The sequence below is a fragment of the Tamandua tetradactyla genome, chromosome 4 (assembly GCF_023851605.1).
Source record: "Tamandua tetradactyla isolate mTamTet1 chromosome 4, mTamTet1.pri, whole genome shotgun sequence".
In the NCBI taxonomy this organism is placed as follows: Eukaryota; Metazoa; Chordata; class Mammalia; order Pilosa; family Myrmecophagidae; genus Tamandua; species Tamandua tetradactyla.
In genome coordinates, this window is record NC_135330.1 from 41,754,085 (window position 1) to 41,779,230 (window position 25,146).

At 37.0% G+C, this 25,146-nt stretch overlaps 2 protein-coding genes across 2 annotated transcripts; both read right to left on the reverse strand.

Moving 5' to 3' along the window:
- Positions 1-13,476: 13,476 nt before the first annotated feature.
- On the reverse strand, positions 13,477-15,052 carry LOC143678907 (sorbitol dehydrogenase). The gene has a single exon (XM_077155765.1). It carries the CDS (start codon positions 15,003-15,005, stop codon positions 14,673-14,675), a length of 333 nt encoding a protein of 110 aa, XP_077011880.1. The 5' UTR covers positions 15,006-15,052; the 3' UTR covers positions 13,477-14,672.
- A 1,410-nt stretch (positions 15,053-16,462) lies between these two features.
- PDC (phosducin) lies at positions 16,463-24,056 on the reverse strand. Its single transcript, XM_077155766.1, has 3 exons — positions 23,978-24,056; positions 19,953-20,104; positions 16,463-16,987 (listed from the first exon to the last, which is right to left on the reverse strand). Exons 1-3 carry the CDS (start codon positions 24,036-24,038, stop codon positions 16,463-16,465), a joined length of 738 nt encoding a protein of 245 aa, XP_077011881.1. The 5' UTR covers positions 24,039-24,056.
- Positions 24,057-25,146: the final 1,090 nt, after the last annotated feature.

Below are 25,146 nucleotides of genomic sequence, written 5' to 3' on the forward strand. Positions count from 1 at the left end.
AGTGGATGTATAGAAGCAGTCAAAGAATCAAAATGTTAGTCGTTGTTAACAAGTAGCAAAGAAAGTTGATTGTAATCAGAATTAAGGATGCTTGGAATAGTACTTCGGGGAGATAGAACACATATATGATAACATTGAAGTGAGTAGCTTCACTTGAGCTTCATCTGAGGTGAAGTAGTGGTCACTGAAGATCAAAAGCTGAGGAGGTCAAGAAACAGAGTCCAAATTATGAATGGGTTGTCTGCTAGCATAATGAACATGATAATAGAACTGGAAGCATGAAGGAAAACTGAGTCAAGTGTTCCATTTTTGATAAATGAGGGAGCGTGATTAGAAGGTTGATGGTTGACAGTTACAAGGATGGGGGAAGTGACGCAGATAATAGTGTGAGCCTAAAAGGTATGTAAGATTTTTTGGAAGCAGGTAGGAATAATGGTCTGGGGTAAAGGAAAATGTCAAGAATGATGTTTGGATTGTGAAAGAACAAATAATCACCATTTGAAAGTCATAGCATGTCTTCTTTGAAGAGCCAGGTTTCAGTTATGAAAAAGACGTGGAAGGATTTCTTGGAGAATTGGTTGAAAATAAAGAGAAGCACACTGATTTTAGAGAGCAAGAAACCACAGAATATCATGAGGTTGATGGTGCAGTAGAGTACTTGTGGCCAAAAAAGCAGGTGTGGGGTGGGCAGGAAGTAGGTGGTGGGAAAAGGTGTGGGGAAGAGCTTATACTTCTGTGTTTACTATGATGCATGCAAAATTAAGAAACATGGCAGATTTAGTCCCAATATTTTTGAGAAGAGTAGGCTGTGGTTCCATGGGTCAGAAGAACTGGTTCATTCAGCCCATAGTGAGTAGTTATTGCAGTTGCAAAAAGTTGTAGTTGCACCTGTATGACCTGGAGGTAGGAGAGGGCTGACCTAGTCTAGGAGCATAATTGATAGCCATGAGCTTTATACACCTAGCCTTCCATTTCAGGAAGAAATCCATCTTGGTCATGATTTATCTTTTAAATAAACTTTTGGATTTTAACACTGTTGGATTCAATTTACTGATAATATTTTATTTAGGATTTTTGCATCTATACTAATAAGTGACATTAGACTGTAATTTTCCTTTTTCATACTGTTCTTGTCCACTTTTGTTATCAAGATTATTTTGGTTTAATAAAATGAGTTGGCAACTATTCCTTCTATTTATGTTCTCTGTAAAGCTTGCATAAAACAATCAAGTTCTTGTCAGTTTGATAGAATTTACTTGCAAATTCTTCTGAACTTTATGTCTTCTTGGGGGTAGTATTTTGTAACTACTGTTAGGATTTATTTGATAGTTATGGTATTGTTTCTTAAGTTAGTATTGGTAAGTTTTATTTTTCAAGAAGTTTGTCTGTTTTGTTTGTTTACAGATTTATTGGCATTAAGTTGTTCGTAGTACTTCTTTCTTTCTTTCTTTCTTTTTTTTTTTTTTTGCATGGGCAGGCACCAGGAATCAAACCCGGGTCTCTGGCGTGGCAGGTGAAAATTCTGCCACTGAGCCACTGTTACACCGCCCAGTATTCCTTATTTTTACATATCATGCATAGAAGTTCTCCCCTATGTCTGTCTGTGTCCACTTCTCCCCTGATACCAGTCTTGTTGGAGTAGGGCCTACTCAACTCTATTGGCTTCATCTTAATTCATCACATCTTCAAAGATCCTAAGATATAGTCATATTCATAGGATTGGGGGTTAGCGCTTGACATATCTTTTGGGCAGACACAACTCTACCCATAGCACTGTTTTTATGTGTTCATCCTGAAACTAAGAATAGTAAAATAAGTCTGGTTTCAAATATTAGCAATACACTGCTGTCCTCTCTGAAAAAGCTAGATGGTGCTTTAAATATTCTTCTCATTTCCCCACCAAAACAAAAGAAGCAACCACAAGATAAAACCAAAAATCTCCTTTCTTTTGAAATACCTGACTTGGGGGGAAATATGTTGGAGGAAAAATTGTGGGCAAAGATGACACCTGTATTTATTTTTAGTAAAAGGTAAATGTAATGTAGAGCCATGGTGTTATTCTTCTAAACTTCTGTGGGATTTACACAATTTATAATGTAAATCTCTGGAATTGAAGTTACCAACCAAGTTCAATTTCTTGTGTAATTGCCATTGCCTTTCGAAAGTATATCTAATGTGTTAGAACAGGAACCCTGTAGGGGAGATAATTGTGCAAGCTCAGCAATGAATAAACATAGAGCTTTAAAGATAACATAGTTTTTGAGATATGTTTAAATCGTACTCTAATGTGTTCAAGGATTGGAAGTAGACACTTTGAGAGATAAAATGGCTAGGGAGAATCATCTGGTTTCATGAACATCTTGTTTTTAGAAGCATTTTGTGCTATACAGTGGCAAAAAGTTAAAAAAAAAAAAGCTGGAAAATAACAGGCTTTGACAGTTTTTAAAACTGAGAGTCTCAAATAAAAGTTTTATGTTTTCCTTAAATGTTATTGTCCAAATAACGAAAATCCATAATTGAACATTGAGATTATATATTAGCTTTGTTCCCTTTCCCAAAGTCCTGGCCACCACATCAGTTTATGGAATTCGTGAAATTTCCTGAAGCTTTCTCTGGATTCCAGGTAGGTTCAGGTTTTTTTTTTCCTGCAGAATTGACATTTTAGATCTGGAATAGTTTAAAACAGATCTAACCTTAGGGAATCCTGAGTTTAGCTGTGAATGCATTCTTTGTGTTGGTGGCTGCTAGGTAAGAGGCATGATGTAATGTAAAGAGCATCGAGTCTATTATTAAGAGGTCCAAAGTTGACTTCAAACTCTATACCTCACTAGCTTTAGAAACCTGAACAAGTCAACTAACTGCAACACTTCAATTTCCCCATTCTTGAACCTGACACATTAAAGTCATTGCTCTGCCTACCTCATAGCAATTGTGAGAATCAAATGAAATAATAGATATAAAAATATTGTATATTATAAAAATTTAGCTATGTTATTTGAGGCCTCCAAAGCTACTATTTCGAAGTGTGGAAGGCATTACCTTCACATGAATTCTTTAATGATCATGACTTACACAGTATTTTACCTTTATATATGTTTCAGGAATTCAGGCAATAACTTTTTTGCAAAGTGTTGTATTTTCATTACACGGCATACAATGCAACTGCCCATGACAAATGTGTTTGATACTTAAATAACTTTCCGAATTTTTTTATCATTAAAGGCATGAGGATTATGGAAACAGCACCTACCTTGAAAGATAAATTAAAATGATTATTTATAGTATATACTACACCTAATTCTTTCAAGTCTAATTAGTGTAAAAAAAATAACAGTTTTTTTCATCAATCTGCATATTTTTAAATTACGTCAGTACCATAATAGCCATTATAATCTTTTCAGATTTCCAGCTTAAAATTCAAGACCAAATTCTTGAATATTGACTAGAGAAAATTGCCATTGAGTTTACATTCTTTAGACAAGGAAGATGCTAAACATTGCATAGTGCATAGAACAGCTCCCACAACAAAAAATCATCCTATCAAAAAAAAAAATGTCAATAGTCCTGAGGTTTTAGAAATCCCAGTATAGATGGTATCCAAAGCTATCAGATTAAACAGAATACGAAGGAGGAATAATCTAAGGTTATTGAGTGAGGAATAATCTAAAGAAAACATGAATAAATAGGGACCAAGCACAGAGAGAAATTCCAAAAGACAAGACTACAAAGGAATGGCTACAGAATCAGAGAAGAATCTGGAGAGAGGCATTTTGAAAATCAAGTAAAGAAATAGAAATCAAGTGTGTTAAGAACTGAGAGTCTAAAGGGTTTGATGGCTAGAGGGTTGTACTGAATTTTTCCATTTACCTCTCAAGATCCACTTTCTCTATTTCATCCTTGTTTGTGTCCAGGAATGATTGACTTAACAGATTTCATCAACAGGGGTCCCTTGCTCTCTGGATTCCAGTTTGGACAATGAGAGGGCAGAAGGAAAGAGAACTTGGATTATTTATTTCTCCCAGATCTCTCTCTACTGGGTCATGAATAATCAGAGTCAGCATTTCTGTCTTGAAAACTAGAAATAGTGCTACTCTTTCCCATAGCTACGTCTGTTTATGTTCTTGCCCCTGCAATGCCTGTGGGTAGCCGTCACTTCCAGCTATGGCTTCAGTTTTCTGAACTCTGCCTACACACTTGTAAATAGTCACTTCCTCAAACCCCCTTCAGTCACCCCTTTTTTAGTGTGTGCTCATTTCTCTGCCAGAAACCTGTCTGACACAAGGTCAAAGGTGATTTTATCAGAACCATTTTCAGCAGTGTGATTGAGACATTGGAGTGAAGTAAATGGAAAAAAAGAAGAGAATAAGAACATAGATTCTTTTTTAATAACATGGAGTTTAGCAATGACCGGTAGGAAGATACTAGAGAGTATGACAACTATAGCGATTCTGAGGAACTGGGGAAGGATTTTTGATAACAGATGTAGACCTGGTTTTAGTTGTGAATATGACGCTGATATAGAGGGAGAGGATAAAGTGTATAATAAGAGCAAATTAGAATGTGATAGAATCTAATTAAAAGCACAGATGGAAGGATTAGTCTTGAACAGAAGGGCAGCTCTCTCTTTAAGTACAGTGAAATGGAGAATAGATGAGTTAGTAGCCGTGAGGTAAAGAATTAGGGAAATTCATGCCAGGTAGGCGCAATTTCTTCTGTAATGTTGAAGGCAAGGTTGAAAGGGGGAAGGATTTGGCAGAGAGGAAGAAAAGGTAGAAATAAGAGGTAAGGTTTGGAATAGCCGCTGTGGGAAATAAAAGAGGGAAGGTTTGCTGAACAGGGCTATGGCTCTTCATGGAAGGTCACAGATTGGTTTGAGCCACCAATATAAATGGCAAGAAACAATTACCTTGAGCAGCCTCTACCAGCTAGTCATTACGAGAGAAATTTTAGATGGTTGAAATGATTGGAAGTTTGGATATTTAAAAGATAAGTGCTTTGGAAGAATAAGGGGATGAAAATATGGAGGGTGCTAGCAGAAGGGTGATTGGTGTCATCCATAGAGTGCACAGGAAGGACAGAAACCATGAAGGTGGGAAAAGACAGTGTTAAAAAGTCAAGATTGAGAAATTGGAGGTTTTAACGAACACTTCTTTGGGGAATAAAGGATTGAAAGAGCTGGAAAGATAGATGGATCTCATCCAGGAATGGATATTGGAAATGAAGATTTCAAAAGTGGAGCAGTTTTGAATGATTAGTAGGCTTGGTCATAGTCTGGTAATCAACATGGGAGAGGTCATGGAAGTGGAGTGAAACCAACAAGGTCAGGAACTTTGAAGATGGGTTATTGGATTGTTTATTCACATAGATATTGATGCTGATAAAATTATTTGCAGTATAAAATTACTGCAAAAGTTTGGGGGAGCATACCACCTCACACCCACTAGAATGGCTATTATAAAAATACAGAAAATAACAAGTGCTAGTGAGAATGTGGAGATAAAGGAACATCACATTTGGGGGGAGGGGATGTAAAATGGTGCAACTAATGAAGAATATAGTTTGGCAGGTCCTTAAAAAGTTAAACATAGACTTACCATGGGACCTGGTAACCCCACTTCTAGGTATATACCCAAAATAATTGAAAGTATGGGACTTGGATGATATTTGTCCACCAGTGTTCATAGCAGCATTATTCACAATAGCCAAAAGGTGCAAGCAAGCCATGTCCATAAGCAGATGAATGGATAAATAAAATGTGGTATATATGTAGCAGGGAATATTAGCCTCAAAAAAGAATGAAGTTCTGATATGTTCTAGTTTGCTAGCTGCTGGAATGCACACACCAGAGATGGATTGGCTTTTAATAAAAGGGGATTTATTTTGTTGGTTCTTCGGAGGAAAGGCAGCTAACTTTCCACTGAGGTTTTCTTACGTGGAAGGCACAAGATGGTCTCTGCTGGTCTCCTCTCCAGGCCCCTGGGTTCCAACAACTTTCCCCGGGGTGACTTCTTTCTGCATCTCCAAAGGCCTGGGCTGAGCTGAGTGCTGAGATGAGGAATGCCGAGCTGCTTAGGCTGTGCTACTTGGCGCTCTCTCGTTTAAGCACCAGCCAATTAAGTCAAACGTCACTCATTGCAGCAGACACGCCTTCTAACTGACTGCAGATGTAATTAGCAACAGATGAGGTTCACATACCGTTGGCTTATGTCTGCAGCAACAAGACTAGGTATGCTCACCTGGCCAAGCTGACAACTGAATCTAACTAACACATGATACATCCCAGTACATGGATGAACCTTGTTGAGTGAAATAAATCAGACACAAAAGGACAAACATTATATGATTCCACTTGCATGAAACAGTGGAACACCTATAGACAGAAAACAGATTCATAAAGACAGAAACTAGAGTACAGGTTACATGGGTGAGGGGTGAGGGAGGCGGATGGGGAGTTAATGCATAATGGGTGTATGGTTTCTATTTGGGGTAATGGGAAAGTGCTGGTGATCAATGATAGTGAGGGCACTGCAGCATTGTGAATATGATTAATCCCACTGAATGGTGTGCTTGGAAGTGGTTGATATAGGAAGCTTTGGGTTGTATTTCCACAATTAAAAAAGAAAGAGTGACTGAAGAGACAATGCCAGTAAAGTGCAATACATGATCCTGGACTGGATCTAATAATGGATGAGAAGGGCCCAAAAGGCATTATTAGGATGTATGAAAAATTGGAATATAGACTATAAGCTTTATATCAATGTTAAATTTCTTAAACTTGATAACTGTACTTAAGGTGGTTATATAAGTGAATATCCTTATTCTTAGGAAATGTGCATGGAAGTATTGTGTTCAAGAAGCATGATGTATCAGTGAGACCATACAGTATTTGTCCTTTTGTTTTTGGCTAGTCTCACTCAGCATAATGTTCTCTAGGTCCATCCATGTTGTTACATACTTCATAAGTTTATTCTGTCTTAGAACTGCATAATATTCCATTGTATGTATATACCAAAGTTTGTTTAGCCACTCGTCTGTTGATGGACATTTGGCTGTTTCCATCTCCTTGCAATTGTAAATAATGCTGCTATAAACATTGGTGCACAAATGTCCGTTTGTGTCTCACTGATATGAACCGACATTAGTGAATAAACTTGGAATATGTCATTGGTAACAGAGACCATCAGGAGATAGAAATAGGGTAAGATAGTGGGTAATTGGAGCTGAAGGGATACGGACTGTGCAACAGGACTGGATACAAAAACTCAGAAATGGACAGCACAATACTACCTAACTGTAATGTAATTATGTTAAAACACTGAATGAAGCTGCATGTGAGAATGATAGAGGGAGGAGGGCTGGGGACATAAATGAAATCAGAAAGAAAGATAGATGTTAAAGATCGAGATGGTATAATGTAGGAATGCCTAGAGTGTATAATAATAGTGAAATGTACAATGTACAAATTTTAAAAATGTTTTTGCATGAGGAAGAACAAAGGATTGTCTTTATTGCAGGGTGCTGAAAATAGATGATAACTAATACTTCAAAATGTCACATTATGTGTAAGACTAAAGCAAAAAATGTTTATTTGTTAAAAAATTTAGATTTTGACTAGAGCATTTCCTAATATAACTCATGTAGATAGTTTGATTGAATGTCATAAGTACTTGGAATCTCAGGTAGCACATGAGAATTTGTTGGTTTGTCCAGAGTGATCCCCTGATGAATCCCAGAATGATTTGATCAGTGACTGGAAAAGTATTTGCAAGCCCCCTTCGGGAAATGGTGAGAGTGGGGAGAAATTCAACTTCCCCAAGTTGAATTCTTGATATTCTCACAAGCAGTGTGGACAACCAAAGCTATAGGCTGAGCCCCCAGTCTTGGGGTTAGTTCACATGAAAACCCCACAAAAGATAGGTCAAGTCTACTTAAAATTTAGGCCTAAGAGTCACCCCAAGAGAGCCTCTTTTGTTGCTCAGATGTGGCCTCTCCCTCCAGCCAATATGATGAGCAGTCTCACCACCCTCCCCCTCTCTGCATAAGACATGACTCCCAGGGGTGTGGACCTTCCTGGCAATGTGGGACAGAGATCCTGGAAGGAGCTGAGACTCAGCATCAAGGGACTGAGAAAAACCCTAGAATGAGCTGAGAATTAACATCAAGGGATTGAGAGAAACTTCTCAACCAAAAGGGGGAAGAGTAAAATGAGACAAAGTGTCAATGGCTGAGAGATTCCAAACAGAGTCGAGAGGTTATCCTGGAGGTTATTCTTGCGCATTAAGTAGATATCACCTTGTTGTTCAAGATGTAGTGGAGAGGCTGGAGGGAATTGCCTGAAAATGTAGTGCTGTGTTCCAGTAGCCATGTTTCTTGATGATGATTGAACAATGATATAGCTTTCACAGTGAGACTCTGTGAATGTGAAAACCTTATGTCTGATGCTCCTTTTAGCTACTATATCAACAGAAGAGTAGAACATATGGAATAAAAATAAATAATAGGGGGAACAAATGTTAAAATAAATTTAGTTTGAAATAGTGGTAAATGAAAGCGAGGGGTAAGGGGTATGGTACATATAGTTTTTTTTCTCTATTATCATTTTATTTCTTTTTCTGTTGTCTTTTTATTTCTTTTTCTAAATCGATGCAAATGTACTAAGAAATGATGAATATGCAACTATGTGATGATATTAAGAATTACTGGTTGTATATGCAGAATGGAATGATTTCTAAATGTTTTTTGTTAATTTTTTTTAATTAATAGAAAAAGTTAAAAAAAAAGATGATTGGTTTGTCACTTCAGTTTGCTAAAACTAAAATAATATACAATCTTATTAAGCCTTGGAAACTTTTCTGGTTTCATTATGTTAATCTTATTAAGACTTGGAAACTTTTCTAGTTTCATTTTGTAAAACTTAATTTTGAAGCAATAATGGGTTACTCTGTCTCTAAAACTTTTGGGATATTGACCCTGTGTGGCCCTATGTAAAGAGAAAAAAATAAATCTAACAAGATTTTCATTCATAAAAAGTGTGAATATACTGGGATAAGGGAAATGAGGGTAGGAAGATTAAGACTAAATTCAGTCTTATTATGACATCTTTATCTATTCAGTAATTCTTAAGAAAATAGTTTTAATTTGAGTTTTTTGTTGTTTTTTTTTAACATGGGCAGATACCAGGAATTGAACCTGGGTCTCCGGCATGGCAGGCAAGAACTCTGCCTGCTGAGACACCATGGCCCACCCTAATTTGGGATTTTAAAACTGATATCTGTTGGAACACTTTCAGTACCTCTTTGCCTTTTCAGAATTATAGTCTGGAAAGTCTAGATTAAAAAAAAAAAAGAAGAAAAAAAGAAGCATGATGTATGCAACCTACTCTCAAATATTTAGAAAATAGATAGACAGAAAGATAGCTAATAGATAACAATGATATAATGACATGCAAATGTAGCCTCTATTAAAAGTTGGATCCGGACTGTCAGGGTAGGGGATATGCTGGAGTTCTATGCATGGGTTTTGTATTATTTTTGCAACTGGCCTATGAGGTTAACATTATTTCAAAATAGAAAGTTCAAGAATAAAAAAATAATAATAAAAAGGAGACTAGACTAGGAAAGTAGCAGTCGGGGAAGAGACGGGGTGAAATTAAGAGGTATTTTGGATGTAAGAAATACATAGCATTTTTCCAAAAGCAGCTTGCGACCTATTTGAAAGGGTCAGGAAATCAGTGTGGTGGATTTTGACCAGCATTTTTGGGTGAAATGTAATAAAATAATTATCAGAAAGCCAAAAAAAAAAGGAGTAGGGGGTGGGGAGAGGACACAGAAACTTCTTTGATGGGAAGAGTGTGGCAATAATAGCAACAATGAATGGTAGAGGTTAATATAACCAAGATGATAGGCACATCAAAGGGGCATTAGGACTCTCCCCAGTAATTGCCTGGAAGCAGAATGGCGCTGTGAGGTTTTTAACGTCATTCCCAAACCTCACAGTATATGGGATGTGGAAGAGCAAACAATTTCTGCTCAGTAAAGCTGCAGGGAATGTTAACTGCTCTTACCTAAAAGTGAGTTTACTAGCTGAGGCAGTCAGTCAAGAGCAGCTTGAGTAGAGGACCTGCTGAAGAAACAGAGGCTAGAGGGACAAGAGAATACAGTGGAAAAGTGAAAGCAGAACACCAGTCTGAGCGCTTGGAGTAGAGTTGGTACTGAAGGTAAGATGAAGTACTGAATATATATGAAAGTGTATGTTAGCTAATCAGAGGGCCATAACTGGATGACAATTTCTTCACTGAGATTTATCAGCTAAGTTCCAGGTCAGATAGTATAACAAACAGACAAAATCTAAATCCCCATCTCTTTTAATTTTGGAAATATATGCTCTCTTCCTAGATTGTAAATCCCTGAAGAAGAAGGAGCGATGATATCTCACACATTTTTTTATCACCCCCATATTGCCTAATGTAATTCCTTATGTATATTAGATACTCAGTATTTTTAGAATGTTTGAAAAAGAGAACAAAGAAAACTAAATCGAAGTTTCATTATGAGATAATAATTTACTATGTATATTTTATTTTATTATAATTATACTCTGCAGTAAATCCAGTACAAAACCCTGCACATTTCTGTAGATATTTTTTATTTGCACGATATTTCTTATTTGCATGAAATGAATGATGTTTATTTTGCACTTTTCAGAACTTATTTAATTCATGTTTATTGTGGTATCTACAGTAAATTTTAAATGGCAGTTTTTTAGGAACTTTTACTATTAAAATGTCTGGACTGTTTAATAAGGTCCTTACATAGAGAATATGACTAGTGTGTTTGAGATCGTTGAACTGCGTCCCAACTTTTCATAAATGTAAATTAAATTCTATTTACATAAGGATGTCTTTAAGAGCTTGTATCTATACCCTTCATGTGCCATTTTACTTCCTATGGCTCTATTGATATTAACAATGATAGTTAGCATTTGAGTAATACTCACAATGTGCCAGGCACTATTCTAAGTAGGTTACATGACTTATTCATTTAATTCTCACAACAACCGAAATGAGGATGTGTTATCATTTTCCTTATTTGACAGGTGAAGAAACAGACACAGAAAGTTTAATTAACTTGTCCAAGGTCACGCAATTAATACTGGATTCAAATCTAGCAAATCTGTCACCACTACTAACATAGATACAGGTACACATATATTTATCTATCATCAGTCGCTTCTTCTAGTTTGCTTTCTCTAACTTGAGCTCCCAGGAGATCAAGGATACTGATATAGAACATTGTAGCTTATCAATAAATATTGTTTATTGATAATAATAAATAAATAAAGTTGCTTCCCCGTTTATAAAATGATTTTGCTATTCCCAATAAATTTTCCTATTAATTTCCCATTATTTATACCTAACTCACTTGGCTTTTCTTTCAAATCAATCCCAGTTATTACTTGGGTGGTTTCTTATGAGACGTGTTATGACATTTAAAATCTTTATATTTAAAAATGCATTCTTTGGCTGAGACAAAAACGGTCACTTCCTCTCCTCCTGCCAAATAAAATAGCAGATTAAGTGTTTACACGAGGGGAGTGTGTAATCCAGGATTGTGTCAGCAGCGGGTTTCAGATGTTCTAGTCAAATCCTGCCTTTTGCTCGGCTCTTCCTGATGAGTGTTGCCATCAAAGCTTCACTCTGGCACGCAGTAGTCATCAGGTGCTGTTTTCAAGAATGGTTGCTATTATCATTTACTCCCTACACAGGTGCCACCTAGTTACTTTTGTTTTGGAAATTATTGGTTAAATACATTCCTGGGTTTAGTCCTGCTTAAGCTTGCTAGCTCTCTGTTTTAAATTCATGCATTGAGTGTTATTTCTTACAAGCATAAAACTTATTTTGAACAGGAATCCTTCAAGGCACCCATTCATTCTTATTTTTCTTTTCCTGTGTAGCCTTGCTTTCCTACCCCTGCCTTGACTGCTACGCTACACTGCAGTTAACAGTGACTAATAACTGAAAAGAATTTGTAGTCTATTCTTAAGATGTTATCCTATTTTGAGCTATGTACTTGACTACCCTTTCTCAGTGCCTTGTCATCATACTTTTAAGTGTTACTTCAAATCCACAGAATTAATATTAAACCAAAGTTGTTCTAAGAGGAGTTTTCATATTGTAAATACCCCCCCAAAAGGATCATCATGATGAATACACAACTATGTGATGATATTGTGAGCCATTGATTGTAACCATGCCAAGAATGTTTGTGTGTTTGTTTGTTGTTTACAATAAAAATGTTTTTTTTAAATTGTAAACACCTCATGCAAGGACACTTTTTTTGTGTGATAGTTTTTAAGTGTAGTAATTCCTTGACAGAAAACTCTGTGAAGGATTAATATATTTGTTAGCAGTTCCTTAATAGGAGAAAACACGTAGAACTACTTTTTTAAAGCTCCCTATTTTATACATAATTTCCCTGCATGTTTCCCTGCTAGTTAGTATGTTTTCTCCATGTGATATGCCTACTTCTCATCAAGTGAAAAATAGTCCATCACTGAATTGATGCAAATGTTCTAGGAAATGATCATAGTAATGAATATACAACTATGTGATGATATTATGAGTTGTTGATTACATACCAAGAATGGAATGATCGTATGGTAAGAACGTTCATGTTTGTATGTTGTTATGCTTTTTAAAAATTTTTAAATTATTAAAAAAACAGTCCATAAGATATTTAAAATGCTTTCCCCAATTTGTAAAGAGAAATGGAAGATAGAATCCCTCAATACCTACAGCAGCAATTATATGTCAGGGACTGGTCAATGAGAGCTGGTCACGGTCGGGACCTCTATCCTACCCAGCTTTTTTTTTTTTTTTTTTTTAAGAACAATAAGATTTTGTTTATAATTAATTAGAATTAAATGGGGTTATCAAATAATCATCAGCAAGTACAAGACAGCCTTGAAGGAGGTGCTAATCCTGTGGGTTAAAGAAGAATGACGAGACATCTCTGGCTTACCCTGAGATGACTTAACGTTTCACCATGAGTGTCCTCAGGTAGGATGCTCATGGTTGCCCAGCAACAACGGAGCCTACAGTGGTTGCCCCAGGAGCTGGCCTGGGGCTGGGGGTTGGGGAAAAATGGTTCTTCACTTTCCAGATTAAGTTGAAGAACAGGCAATCTTCAGGCAGTGATGAGAAGGCCCGTTTTCCCACTTTTGGGGAATGCCAGCTGGTCAGATCTCACATAGAATTTTGGTTTGATTGGTTTTTCAATTATGCTTGACCTAAGAAGGCCAGGCTCTTTTCTTATTTTCCTTTTATCATCAAATCAAATAGCACTTATTTCAGAGACACCGTGCTCTAAAGTAAAACCTCCTATTTTTTAACATGGGCAGGCACCGGGAACTGAACCCGGGTCCTCAGGCATGGCAGGCAAGCATTCTTACCTGCTGAGCCACCATGGCCCACCCTAAAGTAAAACTCTTGACAGACTCTGAGTGGCGGATATTCATGAAAATCAGCTTCTGGGCCAATTAAGTCTTGATGAAGTTGTCTCCTAATAATTTAGCTCCACGCTGCACCTGCCCTCATTCACGATTGGAGCAGGAACCAACTGCCCTCCTTGCTTAACTAAGGCACTCAGGAAAGAAGGGGAGTCTCAGCACCTGCCTGTCAAATGCAGCTGTACTTCTTGAACTTTGTTTAACATGAACAGGTCATTGTGGCTACAAGTTTCCCCCAAACTATCCCTACTAGTGTTTTTAAGGAACACCTCCTACCCTGCATAAGGCTCTCTATTTTTAATAAATTATTTCAATTACTGTCACCATTCAAAAGAAACTTCAGCATCAAAGCCCACCCTTGCCCAGAGATTCAGCCCCCAAGATGCTGAGAAGGTGGGGATGAGGGCAGAGCCCAATTAACATCAGGGATTCTGGTCATTGGGGTCACACTTGAGCATGACCTTCAACCCCAACCCCCTTCTGGATGTTTCAAAGGCCTCCAAAGCTCTCTCCAGAGGAAACCTATGGGTGACTAAAGGCTTAACATTCACAGACTTGGATGCAAGCATTGAAATTGCCATTGGCCACATATTGCAGTAGCGAAACACGCCTTTGATATCCACTTCCCAGATTGCCGCGTGCACAAGGGGCACGGTGGTCATCTCAGGGCCCAGCCCCACAAGCACCAGGGTCCCACCAGAATGGGTGGCATAGATGCCCGCCTGGATGGCAGCCTCTGCTCCTGTGCACTCAGTGGTGATCTCCGGCTTGCATCCTAGCAAATCTTCTACTTTATTGGCAATTTCTTGAGGGCTCTCCTTGGAGACCTGAAGGATGAGATCAGCCCCTACTTCCTTGGCTTTGGACAACCGAGAGGCAGACAGATCAGTCACCACCACTCGAGCAGCTCCCATTACCTTGGCTATGATCAAAGTCACCAGTCCAATCGGCCCAGCTCCGCACACAAAGACCTTGTTCCCCAGGGAGACTCCAGCTCGTTGGCAGGCGTGGATCCCCACAGACAGAGGCTCAATCAAGGCCCCTTCCTCAAAGGTGACGTTGTCAGGAAGCTTGTAACAGAAATCTGCATTGTGCTTGTAGAAGCGACAGAGGTTCCCATCATCAGGGGGCGTGGCACAGAAGAAGATAGATGGGGACAGATTGTATCAGCCAATCTTGCAGAACTCATCAATTTCTCTGGGGGCACCAAGTTCAATGGCAACATGATCACCTGGTTTTAGATGCTTTACCAGTGATCCCACTTTTACAACTGTTCCTGAAGCTTCATGCCCCAGCACCATGGGCTTTTTCACAACAAAATCCCCAATTCGACCATGTTGCCAATAGTGGACATCTGAGCCACAGATTCCAACTGAACGCATCTTCAGCAGGACTTCATTTGGGCCTGGTTCAGGAATGGGGAAGTTCTCCAGGCGCAGATCTCCAGCTCCGTGCACCACCAAGGAGAGGTTCTCGTGCTGGGCTGCCGCCGCCGCCATGTTGCTCACTCCCTCTGGGTCGATGATAGAGTCTACAGGACTTCGGTCGCTCTTCTGCCCAGCTTTTTATCAACAATGTCTAGTACAATTATAGACCTTATTTTCCTTTCCCATTCTTCCTTTCTTCCTTCCATCCCTTTCTCTATAAAGGCATATTAAATGTTTATTAAGGGTGGGCAATGATGGCTCAGTGGCAGAGTTCTTGCCTGCCATGCCAGAGACCTGGGTTTGATTCCTGTTGTCTGCCCATGTCAAAAAAAAAAAAAGTTTCTTAAGTGCCAGGAACTTATCTAGGTGCCAGTATTGAATATAGTGGTATTGAAAAGAGACAAAGCCCAGCTATCTTAATGCTTATATCTCCTATGGGAGACAGACACTCAATAAGAAAACAAATGAAGATATCAGATCATGATAAACACCGTTAAAAAGAAATTTAGTATGATAGAGAGTCTGGGGGTGATATCGAGTGGTAAAGTTGAGATAATGTAGACAGATAGGTTATATTGTATAAAGGTAGAGAGCAGAAAGTCTGGTGCCAGAGTTGAGTCTTTTACTTACTGGATGTTTAAACCTGGGCAAACGACTTAATTTCTCTTTGATTCTTTCTTCATCTCTATTATGAGGATGGCAATAGAACTAAAGGTGGTTGAAGGGATTAAATGACACAGAGTTAAGTATCATATACATGTAAGGAGGTGACATTTGATCTGAGATCTGCTGTAGCTTTCCAAGCAGGGTAAACTACAAATGTAAAGGTCCTGAGGTGGGGTGATCTGACAGTGGGGTGTTGGTTGTCTAGGCTATAAGAAACAAAGGGAAGAATGATAAGGGATAACATGGGAGAAGTAGGGAGGCACCGGGTCATGTAGGGTCTTTTATTTTTACAACTTAAATGTGGCACAATGTTTTAAGTTTCTTATGCAATAGTTTCATTGGAATATAAGATATAATACTGCATGTTTTGTTTTTGCAATTTGGGGCTTTATAATACTTTTAGTATCTTGATAATATAATGCCTGAGAAAGAATACACCTTGAGTAGAAATTTTATTTTGTCATGCGATTTTATTCATATTATGTAAGCAAAAGTATAATTAGTCATATAATTGGAAAAGCCCAAATAATAACACCGAAGCAAAAACAAGGAATAATAAGTCAATACTTCCTTATCTAGCTTGAAAGGATTTTTTGAAAAAGTCACAATATTATTTGTATCTTCTTTGTCTTCAAGCAGTATTGCCGGAAGACTTCATTGTTTATGTAGTAAATTGTTCTTTGAATTTGACACAACTAAGCCTAAGAAATGCTAATAATATCATTTGTAGTGTCAAACTTCTTTTTTCTTTCAAATTAAAATAGCCATGGCCATACTTGGGCTTCTCTAGAGGAATATGGATATTACCAAAACCAACTTTCAATGGTTAAGGGAGAAATATGAGATATTATTGTAGTGAATCTTTATTCAGTATCTTCCTCCGTGTCGGTCTGCTCTAGAGCATATATCTCTCTTTCAGGTAATAACCCATATTCATTTAGAAAAGATTCCACATCCCCAGCAAAAAATTCTTCAGCAAACTGTTCGGCAACACTGATAAAATTGCTTATGAGCTCCCCACCTTTGTAGACCAGCAGTGTGGGGAGTACATCTGAGGAAAAGCGGTCCCCAGCACCTGTATTAGAAGCTTTTATTTTACAAAACTTGACCATAGGATATTCGGCTGCAAGACATGTTAGGCTGCTGTTTAGACCATCACAGCCCTTGATGCCATCTTCATAAATGTGAACCACGATTGTGGTGATTTTCTGCTCTTTTGCAATGGTTTCCAGGAACTGCTCCCCTGTTTCCAGCTCATATACAAACCCATATCTAGGCCCAAAACTCAGCTTCTGATGCATATCCTGCATACACTGTCTACGGTATTTACGAAGGCAATTTTCATCCTCTTTGACTTGATGGATTAGCTCATATTCTTGAATACTCATCTGGGAATACATGGAAGAAATAAAGATCATTCAGTCAGAAATTTACGGTTCTTAGGCACACCAAACTTATTCTCAGCTCTAAGAGGTTGCATTTGCTGTTCTTTGCCTGGAATGCCTCTCCCCCAAATCTTGATATGACTTTTTCCTTCACTTCATTCACCCTCCCTGACTACCCTACCAAAAGAGGCCCTGCCTTATCCTTTCTCTTCCTTATACTGGCTTATTTTTCTTCATAGTAATAAACACTACCTGGCATTGTGTTATATATTTATTGTTTAATTGTTCAATATTGTTTTTCCAACCGGTAAATTCCAAGGTGGTAGGAATTTTGTCTGTCTCATTCATCACCCTCTCTGTAACATCTGCTACAGTGTTTGGAATGTAAGTCCATTAGTTATTTCATAATGAAACTAATAATTATATGAATGCATGAATATTGCTGAGCAGAGATGAGCCATGATCTCAATCAGAACTGTACCACTTAACAACCCACCCACTTTGGACAAAGATGTAACTGAAAGAGAAGAGACAAAAGAAGTCCAGCAAGGTCTTCCCTGGAGTAACTTTCATCAAATTACATACATTTAAATGTATCGCCAATAATACCTCTGGATATTAGTGTCTCCTCTATAAAAGTTGCTTTAAAAATTACATCTTATCACTTACTTTTTTTTTAATATGTAAGTTGGAATTCAACACAGCTTTTAACACCCTATGCAGTTAGTGCATCAATATAACCAAGATGTTATCCTTGGATCACCAGCATCAACATTGCCAGGAAACTTCTTAGAAATGCAAATATCTGGCACTTTCCTGACCTATTGAATCAGAACCTATGAGAGTGACGCCCCATAGTAATCTGTGTTTTGTCAAGTCTACCATATTATTCTAATGCACAGCTGCAGGAAAAGTGAGAAAAGAGCTACCTTCCACTGTCCAAGACAGTTCCCCTTCATTGCATCTAGAATATAAAATTACCCACACAGCTTTCTCATATTAGCTATTTCATTATTAATATAGTCAATAGGATGTTTAGTACCATTTCCCCATATACTCAGCGTCTTCTCCCCCAAAAAAGACATAAATAAACAATAGGAGATGCTCTGATTAAGAGATGTGGAACTGCCAGAGCCCTGGAAGTTTGTTGGCTTGTAAAGGAGATGAGCTGCTGCTATTTTCTCATCATGTAGCATCTCAGACAGCAACTGCTACCAATGTTTAAAGTAGAGGAGAATTGGAAACGTAAGAAACTAATATTTGTGGAAAATCTATTATGTTTTAGGTACTTTACATATTTTATTTAAATCTTCACTGCAGACCTATGAGGGAGGTATTATTAGTTTCGTTAGTCTCATTTTATGGACGAAGAAACTGAGATTCACATTAAATAGAAGTATCTGAAGCTTTCATTACTTCCTTCTCGTTTCTGCCTTTTATATTTGTTTTCCTATATCCTTACTCTTTCCCTTATCATTTTATTATGTTTTTTCACATATTGGTGTCCCAATTTAATTTGTTTTAATCCTAAAAATTGTTAAATGTTTAGTGTGAGTTTTAAGGTGCTACCATAGTTCTGTGGCCAAGCCATATTTCTGATGCACAGACTGTCTTTTCAGCATCACTATACGCAGCACATTTACACAGGTTTGAAATCAGGGTTTAAGAGATGATTTTGATTACTGAATTATTGTATAGATAATCCTTTTTGCTTTCTGTTGTATTGAAGTAGACAGAGGGAAATTCCTGAAATCTCTAAATGGTAATCCAACTACCTTGATCTCTGATGATTGTATAGCCCTTGTCTTCTACCCCAGTGATTGTAAAAACCTTGTATTTAACCTTCATTTCTACCCAGTTATCCAGCTTTTCAACTTTAGTGTCTTTTAATCACTAAAGATATTTCCTAATGTTTGTTAATGAAGGGTCTTGGGTCCACCTGAAACTAACCCATCCCAAGTCCAAATTTATCTTGATGACTGAGATTGGATCTAATCAAGATGGCCCCACCTGACATGTGCAGTAGCTTAGACTTTAACCTACAAGTAACCTATACCTCAGCCCACCATTTTCTTACATACATTCTGTGACTAAGCATGTGATCAATCTGCTCATGCTCAATAATCAGATCACCTCCAATTACAGCATCTGGGGCCACTGTACTCATTATCCTAAACCCTGCCCATCTTTTCTCTAGTAAAATTATCTGAATTACTGCAGTCCAGGAAGACAGATTTTGGGCAACGAAGCCATCTGCTCTCCTACTATATGCGTAATACTAAACTCTTTCTCTCTTTGAAACCCCGGTGTCTCAGTAATTAGTTATTGAGTGCGGTGGGCAAAAGAATTCAAGGTTGGGTGGGCCACGGTGGCTTGGTGGCAGAATTCTTGCCTGCCATGCCAGAGACCCAGGTTCGATTCTAGGTGCGTACCCATGCCAAAAAAAAAAAAAAAAAAAAGAATCCAAGGTCTTTGTCTGGTAACAAGGTCTTGTAAAAAATGCACTTTTTTATTATGGAGACCTTTAAAAAAATGTGGCTTGTTCTGCTTACCTTCTTCCCTTTCTTTGTCCCATCCAATCCCATCCTTTCCAAATAACCAACATGGCCAACTCTATGCATGCCTGACCATAATTTTCAACAAACATATAATAATATAAGCATAAATAAATATACAGAGTTTTTTTCATTATTTTAGAGGATGAGAACATACAATTTAAAAATCTCTGCACCTTGCTTCCTCATATAATTGTACATTGTGGAACTAACTGCCCCAAGTCAATTTATATAGTTGTAATTCATTTTTTAATAGCTGCCAATCCTTGTTGATATTTCTTCACAGTACAAACAATGCAGCAATAAATATTTTTGCCATGTAGCTGTATTTTATCATTTTTCTAAAGTGGTTCTTTATCATCTAGACTAAAAAAGCACACTGTAAATTGTTATTTTTTTCCCCTTTATCTTACCTTTCTGTGGAATCTTTCTTTTGACTCATTTTCATCTCTGCACTGAGGAGAAGACATTTGCCTGAGAATTTCCTTCTTATTAGATGGGATTGAATCCCCATCTTCACTCTCTAATTTAAACTTTCTCCAATCATTTATTACACCTTTGGGCCCTGAAATAAAATTAAAAATAAATTTTTCCCTTTATATTTTCAAGAGGGTTATTTCTACAATTGCAACTTGTATAAGTATCACTGTGAGAGCATCTCCTGCATCAGAAAGAAACATCTTGTTTGGGCTAGAAATTTCTGATCATAGTGCTCATAAAAATGCTTCCCACATTACTTTTATTAAATGAGTTTTGGCAAAGAATCTTTCTGAAACAGCTGTATTAATGAAAATACAAATATGCACTTTGAAGTACTGACAAAATGTTGGGATAAAGAAATTTGAAAAATTAGAGCATCCAGAGGAAACTAGAAATACAAAAAAAAAATGGTACTTTTATTAAAGAGGAATGACGCTTCCACCAAAAAACTAAATTTGGCACAATGATATTAATAAACTACTAGGATTGTTGGGAAACAAATTTGAAATTATCAGAATCCAGAAAGCAATAACAACCATGGCACATAAAAGATAACTAGTGAGAGGGAAGCCTGACCTTAATTAAAACCAAGGGCTGGGTGCACGGTTCAGTGGTAGAATGCTCACTGTGCGTGTAGGAGACCAGGTTTGATTCCAGGACCATTGCCCCCCCAAAAAACAAAAAACAAAAAGAAAAAAAAAGTCAATTTTAAGAAAATCATTACAAAAGTTTCTGATATCTTTATGATTCTAAAATTCTGTTGCAAATATAGAAATGATGGGATTTTCAGATTTAAGACAAATAATTGGAAGTTTGATGTTAAATTGCTCCGATAAGTAAAAACAGTGCTTGAAAGAGGGTCTTCAATTCTTGAGTACAGACATTTAAACTGAATATTTTTCCTAAAATTTAGCTACATCTATATTTTCAATATTGTATTGTATATGTAGTTGTATGCTCTCTTTTTCCTCCATATAGCCTGAAAAGTTTGTTTTATAATGTTTTCATTTGTATTAATTATATTCAGACAATGAATGTTAATTGTTCTCTTGTGTACTTTTCCAGATATATTCTGTGCATATACAAACAAATCAATGTGTGTGTGCTTAAATGTGTTGAAAAGAGAATCCTTTTTTCTTGCATTTTCTACAATGATAATACATTAGTTTCATTTCATAATATAGTTCAGAGACTCTCTCATATAGATACATAAAGGCGTTTCTTCTTTTTCTAAATGGAGACATGTTATTCCATTGTGTAGATATTCAGAATTTACTCAGTTTCTTACTGAGGACTGATAAATGTGTCATCTCCAAATTTTTCTATGACTTATGATGCTGAGTGAAAAACCTTGTTTTGTTTTGTTTTTGCTATCTGCTCAGTGCAGGCATATCTGTAGGTCATAAAAGTAAAATTGATCAAAAAGTATATGTATTATTGTGCTGTCCATTTTTGAGTTTTTGTATCTAGTCCTGTTGCACAGTCTGTATCTCTTCAGCTCCAGTAAAGTAATCATGTTAAAACACTGAATGAAGCTGCATCTGAGCTATAGGTTTAGTTAGTTAGTTTGTTTGTTCGTTTTTGTTTGTTTTTTTGTTGTTGTTTTGTTTTTTTTTTACTATTATTATTACTTTTATTTCTTTTCTCTATATTAACATTCTATATCTTTGTCTGGTGTGTCGCTAGTTCTTCTAAACCGATGCAAATGTACTAAGAAACGATGATCATGCATCTATGTGATGATGTTAAGAATTACTGATTGCATATGTAGAATGGTATGATTTCTAAATGTTGGGTTAATTTCTTTTTTTTTTTCGTTAATTAATAAAAAAAAAAGTATATGTATTTCTAATACTGATATTGTTAAACTGCCCCGTAGAGGTTGCACTAATTTACACTTCTACCCACAACATATGGTGTGCCTCTTTCCAAAAATGTATTTTCATACGTTTTTACCTTTACCAACTGTGTGAAAATTTGTCTCCCACTTATAGTTCCAACTTTTGAGTGCCACTTTTTTCTTTCTTTCTTTCTCTTTTTTTGTGAATGGTCTGTTCTGTCTTTTGCCCATTGTTCCATTTTCTTGTTTGATTTGTAGGAGCTCTTAATATATGTTAGGAAATTAGTCATTTGCCTGTCATTTGAGTTGCCAGTTTTTCCCTTAATTGGTTAAGTGTTTTTTTTTTTTTAATTTTTACTTGTGACTTTTGCCAGGCAGAGACATTTCCTTCCTCCCACTCTCCCTCCTTCCTTCCTTCCCTCACTCCTTTTTTCCTTCCTTCCTGTCTTCTTTCCTTCTGTTTGAAGTTGTCATGTGCCCCCAGAAAAGCCATGTTCTTTTAATCCTAATCCTGCCCTCCTATAAAGGCAGGCAATTTGTAGGGTGTGATCTTTTTTTTTTTTTTTTTTAAAGAGAGAGGGAGGAAGGGAAGGAAAGAAAGAAAGACAGAGAAGGAAGGAAGGAAGGAAGGGAGGAAGAAAGGGAAACATCTTTAAACATTTTCTTATTTTATTATATTTTGTTTGTTTTTTGTTTGTTTTTTACATGGGCTGGGGCCGGGAATCGAACCGGGGTCCTCCGGCATGGCAGGCAAGCACTCTTGCCCGCTGAGCCACCGCGGCCCGCCCTGTAGGGTGTGATCTTTTGATTAGGTTGTTTCCATGGAGATATGACCTACTCAATTGTGGCTGTAACTTTTTTATTAGATGGAAGTGTGATCCCACCCATTGAATGTGGATCGTAGTTAGTTTACTGGAGTCCTTAAAACAGCTAACACGAAGAGCAGAGAGTTCAGATGCTTGGAGAGCCAACAGACACAGACATTTGGAGATGCAGAAGGAAACACCCCAGAAGACATTAGAAGTTGAGAGAGTTACTTGCAACCGGAAGTCAGGAGAGAAGGACAGCAGAAGTCACCATGTGCCTTTCTATGTGACAGAGAAACCTCAGAATCAACCTTTCTTAAGAGAAAGTGTCCTTTTGTTGGTGCCTTAGATTGGACATTTTCAAAGCCTTTGAATTGTAACTTAAATCCCCTTTGTAAAAGCCAATCTATTTCTGGTATATTGCATTCTGGCAGCTTTAGCAAACTGGAACACCCACCTTCCTTCCTTCTTAACCTTCTTCCTTCCTTTTTCCTCCTTGTCTCCCTTCCTTCCTTCTTCATTTCCATGGCTGAATTTAGTAGTCTAAATTTCTTTTATGGTTTCTGAGTTTGTGTCATGCTTAGAAAGACATTCTTCACACTCGATTATAAAATGAATTATCATGTCTGAATTCATCTAAATTGCTGGATAGGTTTAAAGGCTCTGAATAATATTGTTTTTAAAAAAGCAGGAAATGCTAATCAAGTAATACTAAGTATAGTTCAAAGATCCCTGATTTTTTTTTTTAAGTTGAGTTTTTTGACTTTTCAGCTCTTAGTAGTGGCATATAGAGAATCATGCACAATGTAATAGCTTAAAAAAATAGGTTCTGGATGAAATGAATAAGACTTTAGATTTCTGAAGAAATCTTGAAAGTCGTTTATTTGTTCAATAACTTTTCATCATTCCATTTACTTTTACATATTCAAAAACTAAAATTAAGAACAATTTACTTATTTGCCTTTTGGTCTACAAGTGTTTCACAATGGTAATAAAAGAAAGTCCATAGTGAGGAAATTAGAAAAGAACAAAATGACTTAAGTGTAGATAGAGCTGTCTTGCAATAGTTGGCAGAAAGAAGGTCTCAATAAATAGTGTTTCTCTTACCCTTTGTTATCTAAATCAAACTTTCAAGAATTATTTGATTTCAAGTTAATTTACCCAATCAAGTATTTTCTTAGATAATTCTATCAAACCATCTGAAGGTATTACTTGAAATAAATTCCATTCTGAAAAGTGGCAATAGGAACTTTAGAGATCTGCAGATTTAATTTTAATTTAACATATATTTTTTCCTTCTAGCTTTGCTTACCTGTATGTGTGGCCTGTCCTTCAAAGTCTTCTTCCAAACTTTGGCTTTTGGCTTCTTCCATTTTAGGGCTTGGATTTAATATAATCTCTAAAGTGAACAAAGAAGTAATCATGACAGATGAATTCTAAGGCATATAAATAAATCATTTATTTATGATCTATTGAGATAGATAGATTGATAGAGCACCTGCTGCCAAGAGAGTCATGAAATGATTAAATGTTCAGAATATCTCTATCCGCATTGTGAAAGGACACTAATTTAATGCTTTCATTTTTAAGGATGTCTGGCCCTTTGGAGTTTTCATAATGCACAGTTTATCTTTTATTCCTTAAAATGTCTTTGCGTTTAAGCCTATATACTTACTTAGTAAACACTGTTGCAAGTTTTCATTCTTATTACTGTTTGTTCTAATTATTTTGTGTATCAAAACTCATTTAATTCCCACACAACAAAATGTGGCAGGGATAAATATCAATTTTACAAAATAGCCATTTTACAACTGAGGAAGCTAAAGGACAAGGAGTTTAAGTTCTTTGCCTAAAATCACAGTCAGTAAGTGATAGAGCAAGGTTTTGAACCCAGATTATTTGACTTCAAAGCCAACTCTCTCATTAAATTATTATAGCAGTTAACATACTGAAATAGGATTATTTTTCTTAATAGGGTTTGACAAATCCAATCTCTAAATAGGCATTAAAGAATGATGGCCTGTAATAGGTTGAATTATATATCTACGTTCCTGCAGGTTTGAGCCCTTTGTAAATCAGACCTCTTGAACATATTATTTTTAGCTAAGGTATGGCCCAACTGAATAAGGCTGAGTCTTCATCTGGATTTCTGGAGTCCTTTATAAACAAGAAATTCAAACATAAAGAAAACTGGAAGCCAGAAGAGGACAGCACCATGTGAGGGAAAAGCCAAGGAACCTCAAAGACTGCAGGATGGCCTTAAATGCTACCAACTCCAGGAGGAAGCAAGTCTTCAAGCCAGCACCTTAATTTGGGTTTCTGACCTCTGAAATGATGAACCAATAAATTCCCATCATTTAAGCCAGCCCGTTTGTGGAATTTGTCAGAATGGCTGGGAAACTAAGACATGTTCTAAGGAACAGTCTTCTTCAAAACCTGAACACCAACTATCACGTATCTCCATACCATAGACCAAGGAAA

Coding starts and splice junctions, on each gene's coding strand:
- LOC143678907 (XM_077155765.1), bottom strand. CDS start 15,005: ATGGCGGCGGCGGCAGCCCAGCACGAGAACCTCTCCTTGGTGGTGCAC.
- PDC (XM_077155766.1), bottom strand. CDS start 24,038: ATGGAAGAAGCCAAAAGCCAAAGTTTGGAAGAAGACTTTGAAGGACAG. Junction 20,105..23,977: donor AGGACAGGCCACACATACAG/GTAAGCAAAGCT, acceptor ATTTTATTTCAG/GGCCCAAAGGTGTAATAAAT. Junction 16,988..19,952: donor AAGAAAGATTCCACAGAAAG/GTAAGATAAAGG, acceptor ATGTATTCCCAG/ATGAGTATTCAAGAATATGA.